Source organism: Nannospalax galili, unplaced genomic scaffold (genome assembly GCF_000622305.1).
Source record: "Nannospalax galili isolate Female #2095 unplaced genomic scaffold, S.galili_v1.0 scaffold1129, whole genome shotgun sequence".
In the NCBI taxonomy this organism is placed as follows: domain Eukaryota; kingdom Metazoa; phylum Chordata; class Mammalia; order Rodentia; family Spalacidae; genus Nannospalax; species Nannospalax galili.
In genome coordinates this window covers 234,951-253,609 of record NW_008359461.1, presented here as the reverse complement: position 1 = coordinate 253,609, position 18,659 = coordinate 234,951, and the positions used below count along the sequence as shown (strand labels likewise).

The 18,659-nt window shown below is 43.9% G+C and overlaps 1 protein-coding gene across 2 annotated transcripts in view; it reads left to right on the top strand.

Moving 5' to 3' along the window:
* Map3k9 (mitogen-activated protein kinase kinase kinase 9) overlaps positions 1 to 18,659 on the top strand; it is a 107,646-nt gene that overhangs the window by 72,764 nt on the left and 16,223 nt on the right. For both annotated transcript variants that reach the window (XM_008823212.3, XM_008823211.3), the window contains exons 3-5: positions 3,668 to 3,848; positions 15,465 to 15,613; positions 17,146 to 17,321. In XM_008823212.3, coding sequence (XP_008821434.1) covers positions 3,668 to 3,848; positions 15,465 to 15,613; positions 17,146 to 17,321 — 506 coding nt within the window. The remainder of the gene's footprint in view (positions 1 to 3,667; positions 3,849 to 15,464; positions 15,614 to 17,145; positions 17,322 to 18,659) is intronic.

Sequence of the window (18,659 nt, the reverse complement as noted above, 5' to 3'; positions counted from 1 at the left end):
ACGATAGAATTTATTCTCATAATTGTTTTAATAGCTTTTGTATAATCTTCATCTCTATTATGAGATATAAAATGTATTTATCAAATCTGTAATCATTATGCCAAAAAATCTGAATTACTTTAATATTTTGTATATTGTTAAAACTGTAACTTTAATTGTAAAAATAAATAAATAAATAAAAAACACCAAAAATATAACAAACAAAAAAAAGCTGTAATGTGGTAAACCTTGAAAATACTAAGTAAAATAAGACATATATTGTATTATTCTATTTATGTGAAATATTCACAATAGGTAAATTCACAGGGACAAAACAGATTGGTGGTTTGGGGGGCCTGTGAAGGGGGCAAATGGGGAATGATTAGTTAGTTACAGGGCTTCCTTTGGGTGATGGAAATTTTTTAAAATTAGGTAGAGGTGGTGTCTGTACAATGCCGTAAATGTGTTACACGTAGCCACTGGATTGTTACTGCAAGATGCTTAATGTTAGGTTTTAGATTTCACTTCACTTAAGAAGTGTCTAGCAAAAGCAATAAAAAATAAAGCTCTTATAAGTTTTGGTGCTAGGTAGATATTAGCGTATCAGAACACTACTTTTTACATTTTCCTTTTATTTTGTGTGTGTGAGTATTTGCCTGTATATATGTGTGTGCACCATGTGAGGGCAGAACTGGAGTGTCAGATGGTTGTGAGCCACCAGGTGGATGAGGGAACCGAACCTGGGTCCTTTGCAAAAGCAACAAAGGGTCTTAACTGCTGAGCCAGCTTTCTAGCTCCTATATCAGAACACTATTACCTCCTACCCTCTGCCTCATTTCTAAGTGGTTCCAGATTATAGCCTCTCTTGGTTGATGAGGCCATGGATTCCTAAAGAGGAAAGCTGGGTATCAGGCAATGGGGACAGGAGGGATGAGGTCAGTGTTGTTCCTGGCAGTCCCGTGCAGACAGTCTGTCTCTGGTTGCTTCTTGCTCTATCAGTCATTCTTCTATTCCTTTTAAGTCCTGGACAGACTCATATCATGAAACATTTTCCCACTTCCCACTGCACCCTATCCTAGCCACCTGAGACTTGGGGTGACAGGACTGGACCCCACAGAGTGTATGAGGAGGGAGGGACTCCCTCTGAATCTCCTGTGTATGACTGCTCAGACAGCTGACAGTGGGTGGCTGGTGCCTCTGGAGTAGAAATGGGGCTTCTAAGTGTCACTTGCCTGCTGTTTGAATGTCTACTTTCCTGTTGTCTGTGCCTCTGAGGAGCTTGCAAAGATTTCTTTTTTTGTGACCAGATGAGATGGAGAAAGTATTTTTTCCTTCTTTCTTGTTTTCTGTCTGCTCCAGTGTTTGAGTGTGGGAAGCCTGGATGAGGAGGGGTGTATCTGGAGTGGGGAAGGTATAGAGGAGGGAGGCTTGTCCATGAGGTCTAGGGTGGGGCTGTTTGCTTTTGTGCCTCCAGCTCTGTAGCTTGCTGGTAATCCCTGCTTTGCTGCTGCTTTTCTGAGAAGCACGTAGGACATGGAGCCCTTTGGCCCACATCCCTCAATATGTGAGAGCTGAGTGAATGGAATGGGGAGGTGTGGCTGGGGAAGAACTGTGTGGCTGTGTCCTGGGGCACCTACCTGTCCACCCCTGCCCTGAAAGGTTGACCCAAAATACTAGATTCTGGCCTTTAGCTATGGTCTGTACTGTCAGGGTCAGCCAGTGCAAATGCTTATAAGGTGGAGCCTTAGCCACCCACCCTGCGGGGCCTCCTGTAGGAGGACCAACCCAGGAGGCAGCGCACAGGGGGAAATGTCAAGGCTAGCTTGGCACACAGGACTGAGTGCTGACTTGGCGGTTTCCTTGCTGTTTGCCCAGCCAGAGGTGAGTCTACCTTTTTCTATCTGTTACAGTATCAGCAGGTTTCTTTATCACAGGGCTGAGAAGGGACCCTTCTTTTAAAAAATATTTTATTTATTATTTTTATTTTGTGTGTACTGTAAGTGCACCTGTGTCATGTAATAACCTATGGAGGTCAGAAAAGAGTGTCAGATTCCTTTACAACTGGAGTTCCAGATGGTTCTTAGCCACCATGTGGATGCTGGGAATTGAGCTCAGGTCCTGTGCAAGAGCAGCCAGTGCTCTTAAACACTGAGCAATCTCTCCAGCCCTAGAAGGAAACTTTCTTGCTCTGAAATCCTGCACACAAACTTCAGGCTAGACTGTGTCTGGAGCTGTGCTCACATAGAGCCTTCGAACCATCCCACTTGGGAAAGCAAGGGCTTGACCTCCACAAATCTAGAGGTCCCCCTAGCTGCCCACTCTACCCATTCCTGCAGAGAGCCTTAGCTTACCATTCAGCACTGTGTCACGTTTGGGGGTCTTTTTTAGTTTGATTCCCACCAGGGTACACTTATTGGGGACCATCCTAGGAGAGCCAAGCTGGCTCCCACACTGCATCACTTTGGAGTTAGAATTTAGTATTACTTATGGTCCACGTAAAATTGCATCCCGGCACCAGTTCCTCCTTCCTGAGCATGCTCACAGAGAGCATCATGGGAGTGAGCACGTGTGTGCCTCTGACCTCCTCAGTTTATCAGTCAGCAGGTTGGGGGACCTATCTGGATTATACCACAGACTCTAGAGCCCAGTAGACATGCTTTCTTGCTATGTAGACCAGACTGATTTCAATCTCGCAGAGATCTGTCTGTCTCTGCCTCCTGAGTGCTGGGATTAAAGTATGTGCCACCACAAAAAGAAAAAAGAAAAAAAAAGGGTGTCAAGCATGTACAGCCATGCCCCTGTGCAGCTATGAATGTGGACCAACACAAAAGTATAAACTTACTTAAACATTGATTTTTAGCAGAGCATAGTGGCGCACGCCTTTAATCCCAGCACTTGGGAGGCAGAGGCAGGCGGATCTCTGTGGGTTCAAGGCCAGCCTGATCTACATAGTGAGTTCCAGGACAGCTGGGGCTACAGAGAGACCCTGTCTCAAAAAGAAAAAAAAAAATTGATTTTTTTTTCAATTTTTAAAAACTCAACTGTACAGTTCTTGAACATCAACTTTGTAGATGATGTCAGTGTCACAATGTTCAAAGGTTGGACCTCCCTGTAAGGGGGTGGGGGTCACAGACTCTATATCTGAAACCTTAAACATCCCACATGTGTCTCTATTCCCTGTGATCTATGAGTGGTTGTAACCCAGCAGTGCCCTGGGAGCTGCTCAGAAGGGTCCCTGGGACTCATGGCTCTATTTCACTGTGGGTGAAGAGAGCAAGCTCTGGAGTCAGAATACCTGGAAGCCAGCCCTGACCAAATTATAAAACAAAAATGGCAAAGCAAACTGAGTACCCTTCATCCTAAATGCTTGGGACCAAAAGAGTTTCAGATTTGAGGTTATTTTAGGTTTTGAAATAGCTGTATAAACTAGTAGTTTAGCACCTCTAAACAATTTTTGGATAAGGGATGCTAAACCTATAATTCCTGCTTTGTAAGGCTGTTGTGGGGATTTGAGGTACCACCAATAGAAATATGTGGTGCAGAGATGATTGTGTTGTAGGTGTTGATGAAATGGGGCTCCTGTTGTCAGTCCCATGGCAGCAGAGGGGTGGAGCCTGCAGATGGCAGGTGGATGGGATGCTGTGATTAATGTAGATCTGGTTTCTTCTGTATCCTCTTCTTTGCTTAGTATTGATCCTGCAGAAGGTGGAGAATGGAGACCTGAGTAACAAGATTCTGAAGATCACTGACTTTGGCCTGGCTCGGGAATGGCACCGGACGACCAAGATGAGCGCCGCAGGGACCTATGCTTGGATGGCTCCCGAAGTCATTCGCGCGTCCATGTTTTCCAAAGGCAGCGACGTGTGGAGGTAAGGACCAGAGGTGCAGCTGCCTTGCTCTAGAGTCTGCTTTTTCCTGCACACATTTCAGGACTTGGAATTGAGGTTACATACAATCCTCATATAGACCCCAGGTAGGTCTGTGTGACTCTGACAGCTATTTGTGCTGATTCCTGTGTGGCCAAGGGCCAGTTTTCTGTTTTCCTCTACCGAAAAACACCTGTCTAGTACTGTCACAAGAGTCACATCTGTGCAGCTGCTGTGTGCTGGAGATGGCTCCTCAAGAAGGCCAGCAGAGGGGTACCACACACTTGTACCTTTGACTTGGAAAGTCTTTCCAACATCTGTGTAGCTTAACAACAGCACTAGGCTTCTGTGGCTATTATCACTAGACTTGGGGAGGACTTAACCTAGCATCTTCCCTGGAAGTTACTGAGCCAGTGAGGAGTATTTCTGCTTTTTTTTTTTTGGCTCCTTGGGAATTTCCCTTTCTAGTTATCCAGTTAATCTTTTACTCAATGCTCTGTGTGTTGGACATTGATCTAGAAATGGGGCTAGGTGGGCCCCCAGGGTTGCTATCTAGGGTTCTTGATCAGGTTTGTTTTCTCCACCAATTAAAGAATTTAAAGGCAGGGGGAAAAACAAATCTCAGATACAGCAGAAAGCAGTGGTAACAAATTTTATTCAAAGTGAAGAAAAACGTATACATAAACTCACATAGAGAGAAAGGCTCTACACATGTGGAAGGGGGACTTGGAAACTGAAAAATCCGAAGCACCCAGGAGGGCTTGTGTATTCTATGTGTTTTTGTTGGTGTGGGACAGGTTCCCCTCCCCTCATTTAGGACTGGTGAACTTAAACAAAGAAGAGAGAGCCCCTAGGGCACAGCTCCAAGCTGAGTGAGATATGTCCAGGTCTGGCCTTGATCTTATCTGGACAGGTCAGCTGGAAAAGGGGTCCTGCTGCTTGGGGCAGTGGGGATCCCCTAGGCTTTGTCTCAGACCAAGAAGCCAAAAATGTACCATATTTATTACTTACCAATGGTCCTGTCTGCTTGTTAGGAATTTGGTCCATCACCAGCAGGCAAAGCACTAAGGAGTTACAGACTAGAAATGGCCAGCTATCTGCACTAGCAAATGTTAGCCTAAGAGGTCACAGGGGCATAGATCTAAAAAAATCATGTCCTTTGGGCTTGGTGGTACATGCCTTTAATCCCAGCACTCAGGAGGCAGAGACAGGAAGATCTCCATGAGATCAAGGCCAGCCTGGTCTACATAGGGAGTTCTAGGCCAGCTGGGACTACAGGGAGACTCTCTCTCTCTCTCTCTCTCTCACACACACACACACACACACACAGACACACACACACACACACACACAGACACACACACACACACACACACAGACACACACACACACACACACACAGACGCACACACACACACACACACACACACACACACAAACACACCAAAAAAAATCATGTCCCCAGTAGGGGAGAATGAGCAACCACAAGATGTACTTTCTCATGTCAGTAGGACAGCAGCATCACCTTCATGTAGAAAAGAAAGGGCTGGAGGTTATCAGTGTGCTTCGGTCTGTGGGTCAGTGCTTCCTAGCATGCCGTAGAGTGGGCACCTCTGTGTGTGTTTCTGTATACACGTTTTCTTTAAAATAACTTCATCGAGATAATGCTTACATGTCATAGAGCTCGCTCACTAAAGTATGTAATTTTGTTTATAAAGTTGGACATCAGGACTGGGAACGTAGCTCAGTCGGTAGAGTACTTGCCTAGTGTGCATGAGACCCTGGATGCAGCCCCCCCCCCAGCACCTGGTAAGTTGGATGTGGTGGTACGGGCCTGTATTTCTAGTACTTGAGAGGGAGATAGAGGAATATCAGATGTTCAAGGTCATCCTCAGCTAGTTGAAGCCCGCATAGGGTACATGAGACCCTGTCTCAAACAGAGAAACCAAAAATAATGAGGTTAAGTATCAGTCACTCCTGTTACCAGGTGCTTGGGGGCTGCTGGTTTCCACACACCAGGAGGTTTAAAGAAACAGAGGTTTGCCAGGCGTGGTGGTGCACGCCTTTAATCCCAGCATTTGGGAGGCAGAGGCAGGTAGATCTTTGTGAGTTCAAGGCCAGCCTGGTCTACATAGTTGAGTTCCAGGAGAGTTGGGGCTACAGGGAGACCCTGTCTCAAAAAGACCAAAAAAAAAACCACCCCAGAGGTTTATTCGTTCATAGTTCTGGAGGCCAAAGTATGAAAACAGGCACATCAGGACCCTTTCCTGCAGAGCCTAGAGAATTCCCTAATCCAGTGTAGATCCCAGCTGTTTGGACATCAGCTTATCCCCTTCAGCCATTATACAACCCATTACAACCACTATCTGTTTCCAAAACATTTTTATCATTCCTAAAAGAAACCCCGTATCCCTAATCAGTCATCCTCCAGTCTGCCCTCCCTGGCAACTGACTTGTTTTCTGTCTCTTTGGCTTTGACTACATGGCATTTCATATCAGCGGAATCATACAATACATGTTCCTCTAGGTGACTTGTTTCTTACATTTAGCATAATGTTTCATCCATATTGTAGCTTAATCAGAAATTCATTCTTTTTATGGCTTTATAGTATGCCATGATATGGACAGGCTACATTTCCTTATCTGTCATTTATTAGGTGGTTGACAGTGGCTTTTACTTTGGGGTGTTATGAATAAGGCTGCTGTGGACATTGATGCACTTTTTTTTTTTGAACGTGTTTTCAGTTCTCTTGGGCATGTGCCTAGGAGTCACGCAATTCTATATTTGACTTTTCGAGGACGCAGCACACTAGTTTGATCACAGAAGCTCCATTTAAATTCCCACTAGTCTAAGGACTCCAAGTCCTCTACTTCCTTTTAACACTATTGCTGTTGGCTGGATGACACCGTCCTAGCCAGCATGAAGTAGTATTTCACTGTAGTTTTGACTTGCATTTCCTCAGAGACTACAGATGTTGAGTCTCCTTTCATGTGTTCATTGGCTATTTACCATCCCAGGAGTGTGTCTCCCTAACCGTTTTGCCAGTTAAAAATTAACTTATGTCTTATTGTTGAATATATATTAATACATAGTTTTCAAATTTTTCCATCTGTATTGTGATTTTTTGATAATTCTTAATAGTGTTCGTTGAAACCTAGATGTTTAAAATTTTTTCTTTCGTTGTCATACTAAAAACACATAGCCTCAGCTAAGGTCATGAAGATTTATATGTTTTCGTCTAAGAATTTTATAATCTTTTACATTTGGGCTTCTCATTCATGTTGGTTTCTTTTTTTTTAATGTGTGAGGTAGAGGTCAAACTTGACATTTTGCGTGGCTATTCAGTAGCAGGATCATTTATTGAAGAGACTATTTTCTTCCCATTGAAATTTCCATCATCTTTGCCAAAATTCAGTTCATCAGAAATGTAAGGGTTTACTCTGGACTCACAGTTTATTCTATTAATGTGTATGTGTCTGCTGTTAGGCCAGTACTTTCCCTTTCTTGATTATTGATTAGCCTTGTAGTAAGTTTTGAAATTAGGAAATGTGAGTCCTCCAAATTTTGTTTTTTCAAGATTGTTTTGATCATCTAGAGTCCATTGCAATTCTTTACAAATTTTAGCATCATTTTATTAATTTCTGTAAAACAGACTTTTTTTTTTTCTTTTTCTGAGACAGGGTCTCATGTAGCTCAGACTAGCTTTAAATTAGCTGTATAGTCAATGATAACTTTGAACTCTTAATCCTCCTGCCGCCACATCCCAAGTGCTGGGATTGCAGATGCCACTACACCTGGCAGCTAATATTTTGACATGAATTATGTTTAATCTGTGGGTTGTTTGGGGGACTCTGGCTATTGTAATAATAATGTTTTCTAATCTGTAAGTATGGAATATGCTTCTCACTTGTTTATTTCATGTTGTTTTGTACTTCTGTGTATTGAATCTCATTTCACTACATATTACAGAATGAGGTAGCTAGTAAAAAGGAGTAAATTTTCCCTTTCGTAAAATATTTGACCTGATATTCAGTTGGTACAGATCTATAGAAACAGAAGTTCCTTTTCAGTTCAGTGCTTGACCACATGATGAGGAGATTATTAATAACCTGGTATTACAAGGAGACCTATAGACGTGGAATCTTAATGAGAGAAGTGTATTTCTATTTCAAGTAATCCAGCCAATCCAGGCTGGCAGGGTAGCTGTGTCTCGTGAGACCCAACTTCCCCAAGTTTCCTTGGGGCATTGTCCTTGTCCAAATAGTTAAATGTCAGCCACTGTTGCTTCTATATTAACAGCCTGCAAAAAGGAGGAAGAGATCTTATTTATGACCCGCAGCTTGCCTTTAATTTGAAGATAGTCTTGATGTACATCCTCTGTGTACATACCATTGCCAACACTTGGTTATCCACTTGGCTACAAAGGAGACACCACATATAGGCTTTACTGAACCACTGTATGTCCAGCTAAAACTCCTGTGGAACATGGAGAAAGTGATTTGAGGAGATAATTTGTCTTAACCCCAGATCACAGCCACTGACCACACCTTCTTCACAGGTAGCTTATTCTCCTGCCTCACCCTTCTCTGGTTTTGTTCTTTCTCCCCTTGTTTCTGCTGTGACAGTGTGGGCGGAGACTCTCAGACTGCATGCATGTTCTTAGTGGAAAGTGTGAACACCTACCTGATTTGGGGTCTTACAGTGACAGAAGTGATAGGCAGGTTAGGACAGGGCTGCTGCAAGGGTTTGTCTTCCATGAGGGGAGTAAAGCAGGACCTTTCAAGTTTTACCCAAAGTATAAGTGGACAAGTTTTACCCAAAGTATAAGTATAACCTCAAGACTGAGGTTCAGGTCTTGCTCTAATGAGAGACATCTGATGAGATCATTCAGTTCTCTGAAGGGAGCAGCTTAGAGCTGAACCTCAGATCAGCAGCACTTTAAGTGGAGTTTCTTGGATGTTGTCACATGGTCTCCCAGTGAATCTTTAGCCTAAAATTGTTCCTAGGAGGGCTGGAGAGATGGCTCAGCAGTTTAAGAGCATGTACTGCTCTTGCAAAGCACCCGAGTTTGGTTCCCAGCACCTGTGTCAGGTGGCTCATAACCACCTGTAAATACAGCTCCAGGGGATCTAACATCCTCTTCTGGTCTCCATGGGCACATGTATAATGCACCTGCTTCTTCCCAGCATTCTTAGCTTCTGTGCTGCAGGATTTTCTTAAAGACACAATTTATTGACTCCTTCACATGGCCCTCATCTCATTCTACTTAGGGTTGTACATCTAAGTGGATCCAAAAGCTCTCCCACCTTTACCAGAGAAAAATGTTTGTCTAGGTATATAACAATACTTAAACTCTGATAACACCACCAACTGAGTACTCTCTTCCTGTGCTTTAGGCAGCCTCTTTCAGAACGATTGGCCCACCATGACTGATCTAACAGAGGTCCTAGGGAGGGCCCACATATGCCTAGGACCTTGTAAAAAGTTTGTTCCTAAACTAATTTATAATTTGTTCACTCCTACAGGAACCATTTGTTGAATCCTTAGTCTGTGCCAGGGATAGAGCTCAGTCCCCATCCTTCTCTCCTGGAACTCATCTAGTCTCTGGGGCCTCAGGATCCCAGTTGGCTGTTTATGTTTCTGTTCTATGTAGCTCTGTGGGTCTCTTCCTCCTGCTGTGATGGAGAGAGATGATCGTCCTGGGTCCTCATCTATATGAACATCCCATCCTGATATTGTCGTGTCAATAAATATAGTGACAAATACACTCCAAGGATAGAGTAGTGAATCTATCAGTTTGAATGAACTAACAATCAGAGAATAATCATGTGCTACTTTATTATTTCCAGAGTGCTGTCCTATTTACTAGTTCAATTTTCTTTGCCAAAAAGTATTTGTCAGTGTGGCGTTTTTGGATTCTGAGGTCACAGGTGATTACTATGTGTAAGGAATTCCTGAACCTACCTCATCCAAATGAGAATGATCCTTTCCTTTTATAGCATGGCCCCAAGCTGGAGCCTTGGAGATGACACAGGTTAATAAGAAAAGTCTCTGGCTTGGCTCAAGTATAGAATTGCTGTGTCTTTAGTTGAGAAAGGTTACTATCTGCTCTTATCTTTTCTTCATTTTTAGAAAAATTAAACACCTTCCCTCATCTGGGGCCATCTGAAATAGTTGGGATTACTGAACCTCACGATGTGGTTAAGTATTAATCCAAGGGTATTTTCCCAGGGTTAGGTTAGGCAGTAAGGAGCTAGTGGTCCTGTGTTGAGGGAAGAGACTCAGATTTAGCTGAGCTGGCCCTTCCAGACTGCTTAAAAATGGTCTTGAAAGGACTTCTTCACCTTCTCCAGGCCAGGGAGGGCAAAGAAGTAACAAAACTGATGTAATTCACTCTGCCCACCTACTCTTGGTGCTTCATTTCTCCAGTTTCTTCCATAGACTCTTCCTGCCAAAGAAATCACAAGTCTTCTTTTGTATCACCCCCTTCAACTGTACAAATGGACAGGATACTGCCTTAGGAAAACTGATTCGGTCATCTCCAGAAGGCCCATCACACTGTGGGTAGTGGTCCTATGCTGTATCAGAGAGCAGGCTGAGCATAGGCTGGAGGGGCAAGCCAATAAGCAGTATTCTTTTGTGTTTTCTGCTTCAGCTCCTGCCTCCAGGTTCCTACCCTGAGCTCCTAGCCTGGCTCCCCTCCATGATGAACTATAAGCTGTAAAGTGAAATAAATCCTTTCCTCCCCAGCTTGCTTTTGGTCAGTGTTTTATCACAGTAACAGAAAGTACTAGGACAGAAATTGGTACAGGAGTAGGATATTGCTGTGATGGATCTGACCATGTTGTTTTGGCGGGTAAGATTGTGGAAGTGTTTTGAACTTTGGGCTGAAAAAGCTGTTGAGTACTCAAAGCTTAGTGAGCTGTTCTGTGGGAACTTGGAGGATAATGCTGAGAGACGTGGAGGTGGTAGAGGCATGGCTTATGAGGTTTCAGAGGAATATATTTTCAAATAAAAACTTTTGGAAGTGAAACTTCTTTTGCTTCTCTGGGACAATTGATGCTGATCAGTTGGGGCTGAAAAATCATCTGGGAATAACAAGGTATCAGCATCATTGAGGTGAAATCTGGTCCAGGATGGGAACTTGGAGGATAATGCTGAGAGACGTGGAGGTGGTAGAGGCATGGCTTATGAGGTTTCAGAGGAATATATTTTCAAATAAAAACTTTTGGAAGTGAAATTTCTTTTGCTTCTCTGGGACAATTGATGCTGATCAGTTGGGGCTGAAAAATCATCTGGGAATAACAAGGTATCAGCATCATTGAGGTGAAATCTGGTCCAGGGGAGGGACCACAGCTGCATCTCAAGCTGGACACAGAACTTGGTAATGTGTAAGATTCTCCCATGTGGTACTGGTTTTGGCAGCATGAAAGCTGAAAATTGAAGGAGTTGTGGGGAGAATCTGAGATTTGATACTGAGAGAGGCCAGCTGAGGCCATTGGTGAAGGTGCAGCCTCAGTTGCAATGGAGACCCCAGCATATTGGAGCTGCCAGGATTATGGGATGTCCACTAAGGACAGTGGCAGATGTGGAATGGAGCCAGGCTGAGCCTGCAGGACAGGCTGTGGTGTGTGTTGTGGATAGCAGAGCTGGAGAAGTGGAGCTGCCTAAGCCTTTTGGAACCCAGAAGACCATGACTGAATCCCAGACACTGAACAGCACATTGTTGGGTTTTGGTTTTGATCTGATTGTGCTCTGGTTTTTCCTCTTGGAGTAAGAAACATTTAAGGTTTAGTTTTTTGTGTTTTGCTTTTTAAATTTTATTTTACAGGGGCCAACAGTTAAGAGACTTTGGATTTTTTGAGACATTGAGCTAAAGTATTAGAATTTTTAAGGACATTCACACTGGGGCTTTTTTTTTTTTTTTTTTTTTTTTTTGTCTTTTTGAGACGGGGTCTCCCTGTAGCCCCAGCTACCCTGGAACTCACTCTATAGACCAGGCTGGCCTTGAACTCACTGAGATCCGCCTGTGTCTGCCTCCCGAGTGCTGGGATTAAAGGCATGTACCACCACGCCCGGCCCAGTCTGGGACTCTTAAAGTTGTACTGTGTCTTATGTTGTAATATTACTATTAACATGAAATCTTGGTGACAAGAAATGGGAAATTTATGGCTTAATAGTGATGTGTTTGTGTGTCACGTTGACAAGGGGTCAGTTGTGTTAAATATCTTCAGTCCTCAACTTGACATACTTTGGAAGAGGGAACCTCAATTGGGGGAGTTTCTCCATCAGGTTAGCCTGTGGGTATGTCTGTTAGTCATTTTCTTGATTGTTGAGTGATGTGGGAAAGCTCAGCTCACTGTGGGTGGTAGTCCTGGGTTGTATAAGAAAGACTGAGCACAGGCCAGAGGAGCAAGCTGGCAAGTGACATCCTCCATGGTCTCTGCTTCAGTTGCTGCCTCCAGTTCCTGCCCTGAGCGCCTGGCCTGACTTTCCTTCATGATGAACTTTAAGCTGTAGGGTGAAGTAAACCCTTTCCTCACCAGCTTGCTTTTGCTCCGTGTTTTATCACAGAAATAGAAAGTAGCATGTGTCTACCAGTCGCAGATGGTGATTCCAAAAGGAAGAGGGACTGTTGTTACTTATTGGTAACTCTTCTGTGGGGTAGATATTGTTGTCTTCATTGTATGGCTGAAGAAATGGTGTTCAGACGCGTGACCTTGCTTCCCCGAGGACTCATAGCTGGTAATGAAAGATAGCACAGGCTTTGGGCATGCTCTGTCAGTCTTTCTGAGGTAGTATCCCCTACCTGAGCAGCAGTTCTCAGTCTTAGCTATAGCAGGTGAAGCAGATCTTAGACAGACCAACAAGCCCAGAAAGAATAGAGCTGCCCTCCTTGAAGTTCAGAAGATTAGAGCCCTAGTTCCTTCCTGTCCCAAGTGGCCTGAGACATCTTAATAGCACACTTAGGTAGGATTAGTGGGGTAGCCTGAGACATGGTCATATTAGTTAGATAGGGCTAGTGGGGAATTCATCATGGAAGGGATACCAGGATACAAACACAGCATGCTTAGGTCTTTGAAACACTCGGCTGTCTTTCCAAGTATTTGGGGTTCAAACCCCAGTCATCTTTGCCTGGATGGAGGATGGGAGTCTGTGGGACCTTTGGTTTCTTTCAGCAGGGTAGAAGTGGACATTTATGCCGGGAGAAGTCAGTGGAAGATAGGAGTAGTTCTAACTTAGGAATCTGACCAACAGTGCTGAGGGTTCTTTGAGGTTGCTTTGTTAAAAGCTTCCCAGTGTGATTACTCTCTAAATAAGTCATATTTAAAGTTTGGCAGAAGCACAATTTCTCAATATCATCCTCCTCCCAACTTCCTGCTGGTGATGGAAGCCACAGCCTCATCTTGCTAGGCAAATGCTCTACCGCTGAACCACATCCCCAGCTCTACTAGTATAATTCTTGATGCTGTTTAAGGCTTACTATAGCAGACCCAGTGCAGCCTATAAGACTATCTGACTCGTTGTCACTTTGCCTGCCAACTTGTATGTCTCCAAACACCTACTGTGTCCAGAGCCTGATGAGACCCTGAGAACGTAAGGATTGCAATGCATGACAGTCAACAGGGAATGTCAGGGAAGGACTCCTAAAGTAACCAGTGGTCTCAGCTACTAACTAAAATCCAACTTTGTCTAGAAAGGACAAGTCCTGTAACTGGCTGTTTCCTGTCAAGACACGTAAAGTGACAGTATGCAGAAACCTTACTGGAGTCACAGCAGGATGGCACAGCAGGATGGCTGTGCCACCCCCAAAGGGCCATTTATAGCCCCCTAGCCCCCCCTCCATGTCCTGGCACATAGGTTGGGACATTGTTCTTTGGAGTCAGGCTAGAGCATTTGGGATCTTTTGAAGGCAAATTGTGCTTATCTTATGTGCTTGCCCTTGTCTCTAGAGCTTCGACTTCCCTCTTTCACTTAGCAGTCAAGGCTTAGATCATAGGCCATCTGCTTTTCTCACCCTGGTCTAGCTTAGCTGTGTGCCCTGGCATCAGTTGTGACTTATCCCTGTATTCCTGCTTTGGTCTGTTCTGTACCTCTAGCTAATCTCTGTGTAGGATCTGTGCCTTTTGCCCTAAATTCCAGTTCTGGCACTGGGCTGTGTGCATACTAAGTATTGAGCAGATACTAAGTATTGAGCAGATATTTAATATAAATGAATGAATAAATGGTGGAGCATTTGAGTTGGAAGATTATTAGTATTTACCAAGCAGAGAAATGGTGGAAGGGCATTGTAGAGAGAAGGAATTTAAAGTCAGCTCAGGGCCTTCCATGATGTACTAAGTGTAGACAGTTCAAATATCGCTTAACACATCTAAGACTCAACTTCCTTACCTGCCAAGCAGTGGTAATCCTTATTTCACATCCTTGCACAGATTCGGGATGATTTTGTAAAGTGCCTTATACTCTGTCTATATGAAATAATCATGATAGGTTGTGGGGAGCAAAGTATTGCCTAACCCTTCAAACAAACAAACAACAAACACAAACAGACAAACAGGGTATCTTGATAAACACATACTGCGCTTATTATTATTATTATTTAATTGATATGGCCTTCATTGCTGGCTGTGTACTGCTGATAAGTATTACAAGATTCTTGAGGTTGGTGTCACAAGTACCAGGTAGAAACATCCTTCTGGGTATTCATAGCCTATAGTTTCTTGTCCTGACTTATTCTTGGAAAGACTGAATGCTATGTGGTTTCACCTGGTTTTGATTGTGAATTCATAGACTAATTCTACTAGCCTTTGTACTCCACATTCCCTGACTCATAGGACTTGAGGAGTTGTTTCCATGAATGTGTTAGGCAGGGAAGGCACACTGAAGTTCTCGTAGCTGGCGTCCTGCTCTGCCCCGCTGACCCAGTCTACCCTTGTGAAACTTTCCCCTCACAGCTATAAAGAAGTCTTCGCAGGAGCAACATCCATGTTGAGCTCATTGCTTTTCTAAAGCTAAAAAAAATGTGTCTGTGAAGAAAAGCTGAAGCTGTCTAAAAACAGAAAGATTCTGTGTGGGAGATGATCTCTTCTACAAGCCTATTTCATTGACAGTAACAACAGAGCCAGTCATGGTAATGCAGGCCTGTAATCCTAGCCCTTGGGAGACTGAGACGGGAGGATTAGGAATTCCAGGCTCACTACATAGTGAGACCTTGTTTCAAAACAAAGCAAAGCAATAAAATTTCTTTGGACATTGAGTACTTATTTAAGCCCTTACAGACTCATTTAATTTTATGACAATTTGTGAGACTGATAGTGTTATTTGCTTTCTACAGAGGAAGAATTAGGGGCTCAGAGCGATGTAGTGATTTGTCCAAGGACTCATAGGTAGGCAGTGATGCAATGAGACTTTGAAATTAGATGTGCCTAACTCTAGACTCTTTGCTTTTAGCTAATAGGCTGTGTGACTTCCCTTTTATATAGTGCATCTATTTCTTTAGTCATACTGTGGATTGAGGAGGATGTGGGATGCTTGGTAAAGCCTTGAGAGCTCTTTCAGTGAGGTTATTTCAGTGAGTGTGATTTCTTATATGGTTTCTGCCTTGTTCTTCTACCTAGCTATGGGGTGCTACTTTGGGAGCTGCTGACTGGTGAGGTACCTTTCCGAGGCATCGATGGCTTAGCAGTGGCTTATGGAGTGGCCATGAACAAACTGGCCCTCCCTATTCCTTCTACATGCCCAGAACCTTTTGCCAAACTCATGGAAGGTAAGTAACTCCTGGCCTGAGAAAACTGGAGGCCATTTACCTTTATATACAGTACTCGATAAATACTGACAAATGTCATTAGATCAGTTGCCAAAAGAGGAAATGAAATGTTATCCAGCCTGCAAGAGCAGTTGGAAGAGGTGCTTCTAGACAGTGGTCCCTTTCTGAAGTAACTGGAAGTTAGTAACTAAAGCATGCGATCTGGCATTCCAGTATCTCATTATTTATTGCAAAGTAAGATAAAATAGTGTTTATTTCCAGACCTCAGTAACTTACATCCTGAACTGAAGGTCATTTGAGAAGAAAGGGACTGGAGATGGCTCAGTGGTTAATAGCACTTGCTGCTGCTGGGGCTGGAGAGATGGCTCAGCAGTTAAGAGCACTGGCTGCTCTTGCAGAGGATGCCTGTTCGGTTCCCAGCACCCACATGGTAGCTAACAGCCCTCAGTAACTCCTGTTCCAGGGGATCTGATGTCCTCTTCTGACCCCTGTGGGCATTGCATGACATTGGTGCACTTACTAGCACACAGAGCACTCATATACATAAAATAAAAACAATAAATAGAATAATCTTTTTTTTTTAATTTATGTATTATTTTTATTTTATGTGTATACATGTATTGCCTGTGTGTAAGGTAGTGCACCCATGTCGTGCAATGCCCGCAGAGGTCAAAAGAGGCTGTCGGATCCCCTGGGACTGGAGTTACGGACAGTTGTTAGCTGCCATGTGGGTGCTGGGATTTGAACCTGGGTCTTCTGCAAGAACAACCAGTGTTCTTAACTGCTGAGCCCCTAGAATAATCTTTTTAAAAAGAGCACTTGCTGCTCTTCCAGAGGACCCAAGTTTGATTCTGAGCCCCCACATGGTGACTCGCAGCTATCTGTAGTTTCAGTTCCAGGGGATCTGATGCCCTTTTCTGGCCTCTGTGGGTACCAGGCACTCACATGGCACACATGCATGCATACAGGGACACACTCATACACATGAAATTAAGAAAATAAATAGATAATTCACTGAGTCAAATCATTAATTTTGTGAGACATGCAAAGCTGAACAAAGTGAAGAGGAAAAGTGCGTCCCCGTTAGTGGCTGGGCAGGGGTTAGCTCAGACTCACTTGCCCTGACTCTCACTCTGATGCTTTTCTCTTTGCCTTCTCATTCCACTGAGGTGTAGGGGATGGTGGCTCATGTATTTATGGGAAATTGAGGCTTGGAATGTAGTTAGCCATTGTCAAGACTTGACTCATATAGTAACTGGTAAACTGTGCTAGCAGTACTTGGCACAGGAAGCTTGTGTTTGCGTTCCTTACGCTTTCTTAACAGAACTAGGTGGGCACACGCCTGCCACGTTCGGCTTCCAGTTTTACTCTTCATGGTTTTGTCGTGCAGCCTGCCTTACTGCCTGGGGTTACCTAAATTCGTGTCTCTCTTTTCTGGAAGGAGAAACACGAGGTGGTTTTCTGGTTAATGGGGCAATGTGGTGTCCTGCGCTTGTTCTGACTTCCTCTGCTCGTTCATGCTTTCTATTCAGACTGCTGGAATCCTGACCCCCACTCACGACCATCTTTCACAAGTATCCTGGACCAGCTAACGACCATAGAGGAGTCTGGTTTCTTTGAGATGCCCAAGGACTCCTTCCACTGCCTGCAGGACGACTGGAAGCATGAGATTCAGGAGATGTTTGACCAACTCAGGGCCAAAGAGAAGGTAAAGAAGAGGAGAAGAGGCATGTTTTAACTTAGTAGAGCCTCTTTATGGTGGACTTGGACCCTGTCTCTTCAACCACTGATTCCAACACCCTCGCCTTCCTCCTTGGGGTCAACTTCATTGACCCATAGCAGGAGCAGCAGTGGGCAGCTACCAGTGGATGTTTCCTCCTGCTAGCTAACACAAAATAAAGCATTCTAGAAGAGTTTCCTGATTCCACAGGGGACCTCTAAAGGGAGGGCAACTTCACAGAGGGGAAGTTGAGCATTGATAGTAGGTAGCAGACCATCTTGCCGGTGTCTTTTAGTATCAGAGTCAGAAATAGTTTATGAGCTACAAATACCAAAGGTCTGAAACTGTGGGATTTTTCGTGTTTTCATGGAAAAGATTCCAAGCTCAAACCGACTGGATAGTTCAGAACCTCCAAGCTTGGTACAGTTTGCTTTTGGGTTTGGTGCCATTTCCCAAATGGTCCTTCTCTCCTTCCCTGGTGTAATCCTAGCAATGAGTGTTCACATAGGTGAAACCTATCATAAGCAGTTATATAACCTATGCTATCAGGGCAGGGCTGAATCCAGGGGCCTGAGAGATGGCCATGTAGACTTAGTTAATTTCCTTTTTTCCCTTCTCAGTCTATATAGTATAAAAATTTGGGGAGTAAATAGTCTGATAGGCAGGCATGGTGGCCCATGTCTACAATCCCAGTAGTCTGAGACAGAAGGGTTGTAAGTCTGAGAGCAAACTGGACCACATAGTGAGTTCTTGGCCAACCAGGGCTACAAAGTGATTTGTATAGTCCGAAGACTAGCCTGGACTATAGTGTGACAGACACCCTGCCACAGAGGACCAGATGAATGAGTAGATGGTAATGATGATGGTAATAGAATCCAGAATTGTATATGACTCATTGTTTCTCATTTGTTTTTCTTTTTTAAAAATATTTTATTTATTATTATTTTTTCATTTTCATTTATTTATTTTTTGGTCTTTTTGAGACACGGTCTCCCTGTAGCTCCAGCTGACCTGGAACTCACTATGTAGAACAGGCTGGCCTTGACACAGACATACGCCTGCCTTTGCCTCCTGGGTGCTGGCATTAAAGGCATGTACCACCATGCCCAGCTTACTATTTTTTTATATGTATGAGTATATTGCCTACATGTGTAAGTGTACCTGTGTCGTGCAGTGCCCACAGAGGTCAGAAGAGGATGTTGAATTCCCTGGAACTGGAGTTACAAGTGGTTGTTAGCCACCATGTGGGTGCTGGGAACCTAACTTGTGGTTCTCTGTAAGAGCAGTCAGTGCTCTTAACTGCTGAGCCATCTCTCCAGCCCATTC